The sequence below is a fragment of the Schistocerca nitens genome, chromosome 4 (genome assembly GCF_023898315.1).
Source record: "Schistocerca nitens isolate TAMUIC-IGC-003100 chromosome 4, iqSchNite1.1, whole genome shotgun sequence".
Lineage (NCBI taxonomy): Eukaryota > Metazoa > Arthropoda > Insecta > Orthoptera > Acrididae > Schistocerca > Schistocerca nitens.
Window position 1 is genome coordinate 432,899,530 of NC_064617.1, and position 13,554 is coordinate 432,913,083.

The 13,554-nt window shown below is 40.5% G+C and overlaps 1 protein-coding gene across 1 annotated transcript in view; it reads left to right on the forward strand.

Moving 5' to 3' along the window:
* LOC126252357 (cytochrome P450 4C1-like) overlaps window positions 1–13,554 on the forward strand; it is a 112,194-nt gene that overhangs the window by 25,093 nt on the left and 73,547 nt on the right. Inside the window, exon 3 of the mRNA XM_049953248.1 lies at window positions 1,739–1,966. Within this exon, the coding sequence (XP_049809205.1) occupies window positions 1,739–1,966 (228 nt within the window). The remainder of the gene's footprint in view (window positions 1–1,738; window positions 1,967–13,554) is intronic.

A 13,554-nucleotide genomic window follows, 5' to 3' on the forward strand; every position in this document is an offset into this window, starting at 1 on the left:
TAATTAATTTGCTCTTCCGATATTTCGAAAGTTTCGTGTCACTTTGATTTACTAAACAGTTCCACAATAGCTGCGAGATTCTCCTTTATTATACACATTCATCAAACCAACGACGAGATTTATCATACTGCTATTCAAAATGTGTCTGCATTAATTTTGTTTAAAATGATGCTTTATCACTGTTGTTGTAGACCAAGGATCCAGTTATAACAACTACGTTTATGCTGCAGCAGTTAAAACACAGTTAAACACTAACAAAATTTCGTGGAATGTGTAAATATTTAAATTATTTCGAATTCATTCATCTTCTTTGAACAGTAAATAAATAACTGAACAGCTAAAGCTACATTACCTTAGAACACTAAATAAAACTGTGAAACTTACATGCATGTCTGAAAGAACAGACACTATTGACGATCCACAGCCGTACGAAACACTTCAAAATTAATTCGCTGACTACAAGAAGAGCACCAAGCAATAGGTGAAGGACTTCTCTTAAAATTTAGAGAACCTGCGTGCTTAAATAATACAAATAAAATGTGCTTCTCTATCTTGTACTTATATTTTTCTCAGTCTCTTTCGGCAGTGCGAACTGATATTAATCCTGCACACATGATCAGTACTCTAGAATAGGCTACTTGAATGTCTCGTAAGATTCTTCCCTTGTAGAGAAATTTCTAGAGCCCCACAACCCTCCTTATGGAGGAAACATAGTATTTGCCCTGTTCCCTCCAATGTTCATGTGGTAACTTTATGAAATATGCCTCTGGACAATTACGACTTTACTAGTGACTTATTGCGAAGTGTGAATACTGTATCAGTGCCAATAAGTTTAATCGAGGAAGAGGAAAATGGATCAAAAAACTGAGCAACCGCTGTAAGTGACACTGAGGATATCTCCATAAGTGTAATGGAAGCTCTCAGTTGGAGAAGGCGGTCATGTCCATATTTTTTTCAAATTACGTTTACCGGAGATAACTGATCTTTGTATCTATAAGCTTCGTTTGACATAACTGGGGGTCATGTCCCACCAACAGAAGAGCTCGTTAAAAAGGTATTGAGTTAAAGAACGGGCCATGTCCATATAAACAACCGTGTAGCGGACCTATTCTAATAAAAAAAGAACAAACTACACGATTTACAGAAAATTCTAAAATACGTACATAACGAGCCAGAATCAGTTTATAATAGTATGTACCAGTTGCCCGCGAACCATTAACAATATAAAGATGAAGAATATTTACCATTGTCTGTTTTGCTGTATTTTGCTTGTGGTTGTATTTTCGCCACATTATGAATAAACCCGTATGCTCGTAACAAAGTCCTTTGTTGCTATAAACGTGCATAACAGAATCATTCCGCTGCAGGTAGAATGCTAGTTGACTCATCAACATGGTCAGTTTCGAAAAGGTGTCATCTTCATTACATTGAACCTCGGTTAGTGACCACAGTCGATGGCTAAAGTATGTTGTAATCGCGGATGTTGTTTGACCGTGGAGCAGGTTGCTACATGGCAAATCCGCGATACCACGATGAAGACCGTTGTGTAGTAAAACTGTTTTTTGTATCTCCTGAAGAAATTTACTTTCTGGGACATGACCTCTTCTCCAACTTACCAATTCAATTTTAGTAACTACATGAGCAAGAAGTGCTGCTCACTTTAAACAGGCACGTCGTTCAAAGATAATGAAGAGCAGTGCCTTCGGTCCATGATGTCAGTCATTTTTCGATTTTCTAGTTAATGAAAGACTTCATGCAACAATTCAACGAGGGTGCAGAGTTCGTGTGCAAACATCTGGCGGCAGCGGCAGGCACTGAATACGATATCACGAGGATGCTCATCCACGCTACACTGGCTGTAGTCACCGCTTCCATTTTTGGCAAAAAGATGGACGAAATCGAACCTGATGTGAACAAGCAAGCTGAGGTTGCTGATGTCTTTATCGAAGCCTTAAAGCTGATGCAGGTAAGGGTGTAAAATATTGCTATGCATATAGCGTTATTCCATTGATACCTTGAGACAACGAAAATAGGTGTATAGCCTTGGTACTATTTACAGAACTGCTTTACTTTTATTGTTATTAAATGTATTTCTATTTGTAAACACTTGTTTGGTCTATAATATAATTATGTCTTACTATATGGTATTCGTACACTATCCGATCAAATGTAGGCAGACCATGTTAATGAACATTAACGTGGGATGTTTCCACTCTTCTCTGTTATAACGGTTTGAACTCTGGTGGTAACATTTTCAGTGAAGTATCTAAATGTCAGTGGAGAAATCGCTGCATATTCTTCCTCAAGGGCTGAAACCCGAGAAGGTAGTGATATTGGATGCTGGGATTTGGAGCGGAGTCGATGTTTCAGCTCATCCACAGGATTTCCAGTTCGGCCAAGGTCGAGACTCTGCAAAAGCCTGCCCAATTCACGAATGTCATTGTGCACCAACCATTACCTCGCAGATGCCCCTTTATGGCAGGGTGCATTGTTATACAGGTAGAAACACTCATCGTCTCCGAACTGTTCCTCTAGTACTACGCAGTACACTGTGTGGTAAAATGTGTTCACAGCCTTACGCATTTATTGATTACTGGAACACAATGAGAGGACCACATCCTTACCACGAAAAACAACCCCATACTGCATCATCACCTCCTTCACAGTTCACTGTCGGCACTGCATATGATGGCGCTTAACATTCTCCAGCCATTCGCTAAAACAAAACGCTTCCATCGTCAGCCTGCTCTCGGTTTAGCTATGGTTCTTCACCAGCCTATCCACTTCACAGTTACATCACCAACAGCCGCTATGGGCATCTATGGAGGGATTCCTCACTCTAAATCATTCTTTTTCAGTCATCCTTTGTCCACTGGTGTCGCCGTTTACACAACCTCAATAGTCACTTAGGATTGACTACGGAATGTGCAATATATGAAGAGCGCCCCATTCACTAAGTCCATATGCACAGTCATTCTATATGGTGGACTGCTGTTAGCACTTAGGAAATAACGAATGATTCCCTCCCATGATTTCATACGTTTGGTTACTATCACCCTCCGGATTGCTCGACAATTTTTGTCCGTGAGTGCATGATCCTGCCTGATCTTTGTTTAGTAGTGGCTGTTCCTTCGTTATACACTTCACACTCACTTGACCAGCAGTCAGTTTGGGCTGCATTGGGAGGGCTGAAATACTACTGACTGATTTGTTGCTCAGGTGACATACAATGACTATTCCACGTCACCTTTCATACAGGCGAGTGCGCCTCTCGTGACATGTAGTGGTCAATTCCGCATTACGTCATGGTGTCAGGGGACCTTTTTATCAGATAGTCTTTTATATTGTATAGAGTATTTTGACGCACAGTGACAGCAAAGAATGGGAGGTAATACGTTACTGCATTATTTTTATTGTTATTGCAATATATTCCCGTTTGAAAACAAATGTTTCATTTGTAGTTTGATTATATCTTTCTATGGAGGATTCGTAGCACTTCTAAGGAGAGTGGTGTATAGGGAAAAACAAAAATACCTATCGACAGAGAGATTGCTGAGGGTGTCATGAGGAAAAAACTAAGGACAGGAACATACACTGAAGAGCCAAAGAAACTGGTACACCTGCCTAATATCGTGTAGGGCCCCCGCGAGGTCGCAGAAGTGCCGCAACACGACGTGGCATGGACTCAACTAATGTCTGAAGTTTCCTTTAATTTACGTCTATGGTCACAAACTTTTTGTTAACAGATTACCGGTTTTGGTCTGTAATGACCATCATCAGATCTGCAGCAAAAAATGGGAGAAAACATAAATACTTTCACAGATTGTCTACAGCTTAAAAAAAAAAAGAAAAAAAAAACAGGCCATAATGGAAAGTACTGCTGACACATATAGGCATTTGTGCCCTTTAAGTATGAAGAGGCATGCCTGTTTTATAAAACCAACGTCCTAATGTACTGCAGCCATAGTGGCAATGTCAAATGTTACATTCAAAATCAGCACCAGCATCGCCAAATATATATAAATAACATCATATGCACGAGTCATGTTGTAAGTAGCACTAGTGTTCAAAACAAGCTGCCGTACAGTAGCGACAAGATGTTTCTGTTGTAAGTTCACCAGATGTCGCTAATGTCGGCGTACACTAGCTTTCAATACTTAATTGAACAGCGTAAAATAAAGGGAGATACTATAGTTGAAGTCTTTAATGAGCTTATAACGTATAAAAGGCATTACACTAATAAAAATCGATGAAATGGAACACCACAAAAGTAAGATTGTTAACAAGAGGAGAGTTAAGAGACAGTAGTTCACATATGCTCTACTGCGAATATTCTAGATAATGACATAAGTAATAAACACCTTGGATAGTGCACAGGATAATATTAAAAACCATAAAACAAATCGCTAAAGAAGCCACAATGAAAGAAAACATAGTGCTGCACATAATGAGCGCCCTCTGTTAGCGCTGACGCCAGAATTCCTCATAGGCGAGAAGTGGTTGGAGGAACGTGACCTCCAGAGGGCCCCTCGTGCGCTGCGGCACACCGTTGCAAGAAAAGAATGATAAAATTCCATAACAGTGCATGACCCACATTATCTAATTAATGCAGTCTATGAAATGAACAGAGCAGGAACAAGAAAATGCTTGAGCCATGCTTAAAAATCTGTTACCAAAAAGTTTGTGACCATAGACGTTTAAATTAAAGGAAACTTATTGTATGTACGGGTCACTGTTTTATTCGCGACAATGTCGCAGCTTCTGAATGTCTGAAGTAGTGCTGGAGGGAACTCACACCATGAATCCTGCAGGGCTGTCCATAAATCCATAAGAGTACCAGGGGGTGGAGATCTTGTGTGAACAGCACGTTGCAAGGCATCACAGATATGCTCAATGAAGTCCATTTCTGGGGAGTTTGGTGGCCAGTGGAAGTGTTTAAACACAGAAAAGTGCTCCTGGAGCCACTATGTAGCAGTTCTGGACGTATGGGGTGTCACTTTGTCCTGCTGTAACTGCCCAAGTCCGTCGGAGTGCATAATGAACATGAATGGATGCAGGTGATCAGACAGGATACTTACGTACGTGTCGCCTATCACAGTCGCATGTAGACGTACCATATCACTCCAACTGCACACGCCCTACAGCATTACAGAGCTTCCACCAGTTTGAGCAGTCCCCTACTGACATGCAGGCTCCAAGGATACATGAGGTTGTCTCCATACCCCAACACGTCCATCCGCTCGATACAATTTGAAATGATACTCGTCCGACCAGGCAACATGTCATTGTCGGACCAGTCATCAACAGTCCAGTGTCGGTGTTGACGGGCCCAGGCGAGGTGTAAAGCTTTGTGTCATGCAGTCATCAAGGTTACGCGAGTGGGCCTTCAGCCCCGAAAGGCCACATCGATGATGTTTCGTCGAATCGTTCGCACGCTGACACTTTTTGATGGCCCAGCACTGAAATCTGCATCAGTTTTCGGAACGTTTGTAGTTCCATCACGCTGCATGATTCTCTTTAGTCGTCGTTGGTCCCGTTCTTGCAGGATCTTTTTCCTGCCGCAGCGATGTGGGAGATTTGTTGTTTTACCGGATTCCTGAGATTTACGGCACACTCTTGAAATGGTCATACGGGAAAATCCCCATTTCATCGCTACCTCGGAGATGCTGTGTCCCATCGCTCATGCGCCGACTATAACACCACGTTCAAACTCACTTAAATATTGATAACCTGCCATTGTAGCAGCAGGAACCGATCTAACGACTGAACCAGGCAGTTGGTGTCTTATAAGGGCGTTGCCGACAGCAGCGCCGTATTCTGGCTGTTTACATACCTCTGCATTTTAATACGCATGCCTATATCAGTTTCTTTGGCGTTTCAGTGTACATCTGTGAACGTCACCCATCGACACTATAGAGCGTCGAAGTTATGGGGAAACGCCAGCCGTTAGGCCAGCTCTTGTGCAGCAAACTAATAGATCGCATTACCAACCTGTTACAATGGACCGCACAGTAGCCGGCCGTAGTGACCGTGCGGTTCTAGGCGCTACAATCTGGAGCCGAGCGACCGCTACGGTCGCAGGTTAGAATCCTGCCTCGGGCATGGATGTGAGTGATGTCCTTAGGTTAGTTAGGTTTAATTAGTTCTAAGTTCTAGGCGACTGATGACCTCAGAAATTAAGTCGCATAGTGCTCAGAGCCATTTGAACCATTTTTTTTTGACCGGACAGTATTCAGGCCGTCTGGTGGTGTCTATGGCGTCCACCGTTGCCACAGCAGCACTACAGAGATCATAAGCGCGGTGAGAGCAGAGACGTTAGCTTTACAATTCACCCTTGTAATTCAAACCCTCCGTGGCGTCGTTGGATGACAGTTCCAGATGTGAGTGGCTATCTTCAGTTTATCCTTCAAGACATTCTCAATGTAAGTGTGAATATTTATTTTTATATTCATTATGTCTCTCGTTCACAGCTAAGATACTGAGTTCTCCTGAGATTACGTGACTTGTTGTACAATGTAACGGGTGATTATCATTAACGTGCAATTACTCATAGAGGTTCAGCGTAGGCTGTAATTATCGTATGGCACCGAAACTTGGTAAGTATCCTAATCCGTTAATGAGGAACCGATTTGCGCTGGGAAAAAAATTAGTTCAAATTTTGGCCACCAGATGAAAATCTGGCGCTGTACCCTGTATGCATGACGATATGAGATTCACTATGTCATTTGACGAGCTATAGCTTGAGTGAATTGTACGTCTATCGAGAAAGGAGACCGAGTGTTGTTAGTGAAACTGTTTTATGTAAGTGGCAGCAATTACAGTGCTGCACTGAGAGAGTATCTCCGACTGAAATGCTTAACGAGAGCTCCGATGTCATTGAATGGTTTAATGATCATAAGGACAGTCGAAAACACTGGTGAGCTTAGTGTGACATCCGGAAGTGGTAGGAGTCCTTATTGACGGGGTTGCTGTTGCTGGAACTGACCAGTGTGCAAATATAATAATAAAGTTTACATAAATAAATAGATTAATTTTTTTCCAAAAATCAATTATTTTCAATTAATGCCTAAATTTTGGATTTTTATAGTTTCTCTCCTTTGATTCAGTTTTAACGTGAACTTATTTCCATGTTGTTGCGATTAACACACTTCGGTGTAATTGTGACATGACATTTTCGTATTACGCTGAAGATAACTGAATAGCTTCTTGGTTTTCTTACAATAATAATTATTATTCAGACAACACAAATGGCTACCACACACATCTTACAAAAATACATCTTCTCCACTCAAGAACTAAAGACAGAGTCTCTCTATTAATTGGCAAAAAAATTGAATGACGTTTCGCTCATTTGTTACCGCCTTCCGTCATAGTAAAAGACATTTTTTGCTGACGCTTACAGCAGTCGCACTAATGTTTTTCGTCAGTGCTTTTCTTACGTACCAATACACCAGGCAGCTCGTGTTCTGGGTAGTGCTCCATACCATGGTCAATAGTATAGAAAGTTTTGCGGTCTATTTTACACTGGTACCCGTACAAGATCAAGACGACACAGCAATTGAAACCTCATGATCTGCAGCTATTTCCTCAATTTGCTCTTTGGTTTCTTGCTCGGATCGAAATTGATGAGATATGGCCAAGCAGTTCAATGGAAGTACGAGGCACATTTTACTCCACAGAATGCAGTGAATATACAAATCTTCCAAATTTGGGGAACTGAGTGTTCTATGCAAACTTTAAAAGATGAATTTCAAGGTGATTTTTACAACGCATGAAACGATAATTGCTGCAAATTTTTACAGCTTTGTTAGTATAAAATTCATGACATATAAATATAAATAATAGTTTTTGATGTAAATTTTTATAAGTAACAGATTTAGCTATTAACTGCTTATAGCATTAAGTGTTTTCGTGACTACTCATATCCACTACGCTCAGAAAGCCTTTCCTTTCTGCTCTCATAGTAGGAAACTGTTTATATACCGTGTCTTCGACGCTGTGATCATGTCACAACAAAATAACTATGGGAAGTAGGAAGCCTATAAATATTTGTAGACACAAGGATCATATATAGGGTGAGTCATTTAAGACGTAACATCCCTTTTATTTCTTTAACGATTCCAGCTATCGAAAGGAGGTTTACTGCATTTAATAGTACCTGAGGAGCACGCAATGTTTTGTATGGATAATGCACTGAACTCTGGTATCAACCGAGATACTTCAACAAGTATGATTTTTTAATGGAACCGTACACATTTCATAATTGCATTCAGTAGCTCTTGCAAAGACAATTAAGTGATATAGCACTTGTTAGTATTGACGTTGAAGATCTTTCACAAAGTATTCAGAGAAACGCACGAAAATTAGAAAACAATGTGGCCAAAGTCTGTTATTGCGGTGTTAACACCGCCACGCAGAACTCACGTGGCAGATTGCTTCGATATGTGCAGTAAGGCAGGCCTGGCTACTAACAGGGGAAAGCCAAGACGTTGGCATCACAGATTTACTTCAAAATTTTTACTCTTTTAGTAGGCTACTAAAAAAACATAATGTGAAAGGAGTAAGGTGCACTACCCTGGCAATTCCGAGAAAATCGCAACACGTGTTTTCGCCTTTATTATGGGGCTTACGCTTCTCTGCGTAGATACTAGGCTTTAGAGTTCATGGTGGTCAAGTGATTAGCACTCGAGCGTTGGCATAGGAACGCGTGAAAGGCGACGGTTCGACTATCACTCAAACTCAACTATTATTCTATTGTTTCATCACTTGCCGTAGTAATTTAATTTTCAGAATCTCAGTGAAGTGTATTTCCCCTCAGAAACTCTGAACATTCCTTGTAAATGCGGGAAAATTGCATTCATTCGAAGAAGTTGATGCCAATTCAATTTATATTTTCCATGTGTGTATGACCAATACCATCCTGCAACGTGCGATGTCGAGAGCACATGCAGAGAGTAATTGTACATTGTGACTTGCTGTATTACTGATTGTGAATAACGTCATTCGCATCATTATTTATCTAGGTTTGACTTACGCTTTCCAAGCCTGTCCGTCGTCCTTTTTTTCATTATATTACCTCTTGAACATATAAATTAAATAATGTGACAGGCAATGAAAAAAATACAGAGTAAAAAATAATTTTTAGCCGGATTTGTTTTTTCCTTCATTTTCTTCGTTATCGTTCGTTGCGTTTGGTCGAGCCGGCCGTCACATGACATCGATTCAAGTTGATCGTTGATCGTTTTGCTCATTTTTTTATTACAGGCAACAACCAGTCCTCCCTTTTTATTTTTTGACCGATATAGTTCGTTGCGTTTGGTCTGTGAAGACGTCACAAGACATCTGTTCAAGTTGATCGTTGATTCCTTGACTCTATCTTTTTTATTACAGAGAGCACGCAGCCCTCTGACCGAACACGCTGAGATCCCGTGGCGCCTGTACTGAAACCGTCATCCTAACCACGACTTTCCGGCATAGCGTGAACGCTATCCACTCACCCACAACGACTTCTCGCAGCCTGTGCCTTTGTACAGATACATTAGTTACATAATAGACGAGTGAAACTTCTCTTGCAACTTTCTCGGAATTGCCAGGAGAGTGCACTTTACTACTTGGGAATTATGTTATTTCAATGGCCTACAAGAAGTGTACCAAGTTTGGGGTAAATTTGTGATCCCAACGTTGTGGTCTCCCCTTGTAAGACAAAACTTCGTTTTCTGTACAACGTAGATAAAGGGTCACTATGATTTTTGTATCTGGAACTAGGACATATGCTGCCTTGCGGCGCACCCGATGGGGCTCATGCAAACTATTTGAAATGTGCGTACGTTTCCAGATTATATTGGAAGCAACTACGTTTTGTCAGTTAGTTTTCATTACCATTTCCACAGTATTTGTTTGACATTCGACGCATAAATTTAGCAGGTCTAGCTTCTCATAATCGGTGAGCATGTCTGCATGCAAGGAATGTCGCCGCAGTAAAGATCTACTGATAGACAACACAGTTACTACTAGTTTTATAGTGCAGTCAATTAAACAGTTGAAAAGCGTGATACAACGATGTAGCCTGGCCTGGGAGTGTTTACAACGCAAAGACCCCGATTTCAGCGACTTGTTTGTCAATTTTAAAATAATTCTGGGATTCCTTTGTGAAGACTTTCTACCTTGAGATTAACAAGGATTATATCACTGTACGAGTATTTTCAAACGCTTTGGGATGCCGTTAAAATATATAATTCTATTTAAAAATTATACTTGTTTCATTATCTTGATCAATACAAAAGTTAACATTCTTTACTGCGTACCAAAATACGTACTCCTTAGGGTACCATCATTTGCAGGAAACCTCTTTTCGACACCTAAAGCCGTTCACGAAATGAAATGGGCATTACGTCTTAGTGTGACTCACCTTGTATGATTTCAAAAATGCAGTTTAATTTAAACCGACAAATATCTTTACTCGTAATTTCTAGTACGTAAGTTTCTCATCCAATGCTTGCCTCCAGGATACCATTTGCAAACGAGAGCAACCAGGAATCAAATGAGGTGGGCTCGGCATATGTGTAACCTATTATTACATAGCTTGCTTACGCTCTCCTAAATGGGGGAGGGGTGAGTTAGAATTTGCATAGACGGCACCACGCCTCATTATTAGCAGTCAAATGAATAAGTAATTAATTAGCTGCTGCAGTCATATAAAATATAGACATATGATGCATTGAGATAAGTGGATTGGCTAATGATACACAATGATGTATTCATATTACATGTGTGTGTGTGTGTGTGTGTGTATGTGCGTGTGTGTGTGTGTGTGTGTGTGTGTGTGAAGCGTTCCATTTTATGGCACATTTGCATAGTGAAGCATTATTGTAACATGAGGTAATATTGACTGTATCTGAGATTGTGATGCAGATTAATCGATAGTAATAATTGACACACAAGGCCGGCCGCGGTGGTCTAGCGGTTCTAGGCGCGCAGTCCGGAACCGCGCGACTGCTACGGTCGCAGGTTCGAATCCTGCCTCGGGCATGGATGTGTGTGATGTCCTTAGGTTAGTTAGGTTTAAGTAGTTCTAAGTTCTAGGGGACTGATGACCACAGATGTTAAGTCCCATAGTGCTTTGAACCATTTGAATTGACACTGTCAGCTGTTATTTAACTCTTTCTTTCCATTAATTTGCATACATATATTTTGCAAACATTAATCAGGCGGCAATGAATACCTTTCATTGATTTGATCTCTTTATCTGGAATTTCCGTAGAATTATTCGATAATAGGTAACCTGATTTTTCTCTTACCAACAAATGGTTATTCTGACAGCTTTGTACGTTCGTAAGTTCACCAGAAACCGGGGAAATCGCTTTTAGACAGCGACTGAGAAAATCCTGGCCACAGGTGTCGCACTCCCAGCTATCCAAGGCAGCCATTCTCCCTCGCCAACCCTTAGCTTCACCACACATAGTGTGTGGCTGTCTCAAACCTGCGGCTGTCGGCCTATAAATTATTTGGAAAAATGAAGTTTCCCTCAGTCATACATTAGAGGGAATTTTCAAGTATCTACACCATACTGCAACAATTTTGTTTCATTCCTTAACTGTTCATTTCATCTGTAGAAGCTCAGACTTCCTGCTTACGAAAATAATTACTAGTTGAGATGTTTGACATATCCAGGAAATCAGCGAGCTATGAGTGAGAAACGCTAGTATAGCTATCTATCTATATCCGATTCCCGCTCCAGCTACTGCCGGGTCTGGGTGCTGACGAGTCCTCTCCATTTGGCTCGGTCCTCCCATCACTTTTCTTCCTCCACTTGCTGCCAGGTCACACCTCTCCTTTCTGCAGATATTCTCACTCCAATTTTCCACCGTGTTCTTGGGCGCCCTCTAGGTCTTTTCCCATCCATCTTTAGTTCTTCCATAATTTTGGGGAGTCTCTGTCCATGCATCCTCTTAACATGCCCATACTATCTTAATCTCTTTCTTTCAATTTCTTCTCTCATACTTTCTTGTTTAAGGTCCTTTCTAATCTCTACATTCCTTACCCTGTCCGTTCTTGTTTTTCCCTTAACTGCTCTGAGAAATTTCATTTCCCCTGCTTGCAGTCTGCTCCAGTCCCTTTCTGTCATTGTCCATGTTTCTCCACCATAGGTGACAATAGGGATGTCATAATTCTTATACATAAGGAGTTTTGCTGTTTCTGAAACTTCATTATTCCAAATCAGGTGTTTTATTGTTCGGTAGAAATTGCCTCCCTTCTGTAGCCTCCTATTAATTTCGTTAGTTATTCTTCCATCCCTAGATATTTCACTCCCTAAATAAGTGAAACTTTCTACCACTTTGAGGGGTTCTCCATTCACGGTAATATTTCCGTTGATCCCTTTCTCTCTTCCAAATACCATGACTTCACTCTTATCTTTATTTATTTTTAATCCATACCTTTTCATTATTTCTTTCCACGCATCAAGCTGTAACTGTACATCTACCTCTTTATCACCCCATATTACCGTATCATCTGCAAAACTCATCTTTTTGTCTTTTTCTTTTACTATACCTTTAACTGCGCTATTCATTCTCTCCATCATAACATTAAAAAGTGCAGGAAATAGAATACTTCCTTGCTTAAGTCTTTGTCTTATTTCGAAGTATTCAGAGTTCCCCAATGGTGTTCTAATTCCACAATCGTGTCCTCTGTACATTGTCTTTACAACATTAATGTATCCATCTTCTATATCTATCTTCCTCATTTCTTCCCAGAGTCTTTCCCTGTCAACTGAGTCATATGCCTTTTCTATGTATATAAAAACCATTATCACCCTTTTGTTATACCCCCAACTTTTTTCCATCAGTTGACGGTTGGAAAATATCAGGTCGATCGTGCTTCTTCCTTTCCTAAACCCATGCTGTTCTTCACTCAGCTCCTTTTCAATCTTTTCACTTATTCGATTTAGTAAAATTCTTTCAAAAATCTTGTCTGTATGACTCATAAGGGTTATTCCTCTGTAGTTTTTACAAAGTCTTTTATTGCCTTTCTTGAAGATGGGAACAATGTCTCCTGTTCTCCAGTCGTCAGGTATTGTACTATTTCTCCACACGCTTGATAGTACTCTATACAGCCACTGCATTCCCACTGGACCTGCTGCTCTTATCATGTCCACTGATACTTCATCAGGTCCTGGGGCTTTCCCCCCATTCAGCTTCTTCACAGCTTTTTCCATTTCTTCCCGTGTAATTTGTCCTAATTCTGCTTCCCAATTTCTCTCAATTTCTCCATTATTTGTTGTTTCCTCATGTACCTGCCCCTCAGCGTTTAACAGCTTCTTAAAATGTTCTTTCCAGAGATCTTTTATATTCCCTGGATCTTCAATAATCGTACCGTCCTCTGTTTCCATCTTTACTGGTACTTCAGAAGCCTTCCTTTTATTTTTCATCATTTTATACATTTTCTTGTTGCTCTTCACATCTTCTTCAAGTTTTTTTGTAAACTCTTCCCATGCCTTTTTCTTTGCTGTTTCCACTATTTCTTTGCACTTCTTCTTTTCCTCTATATATCTTTTAT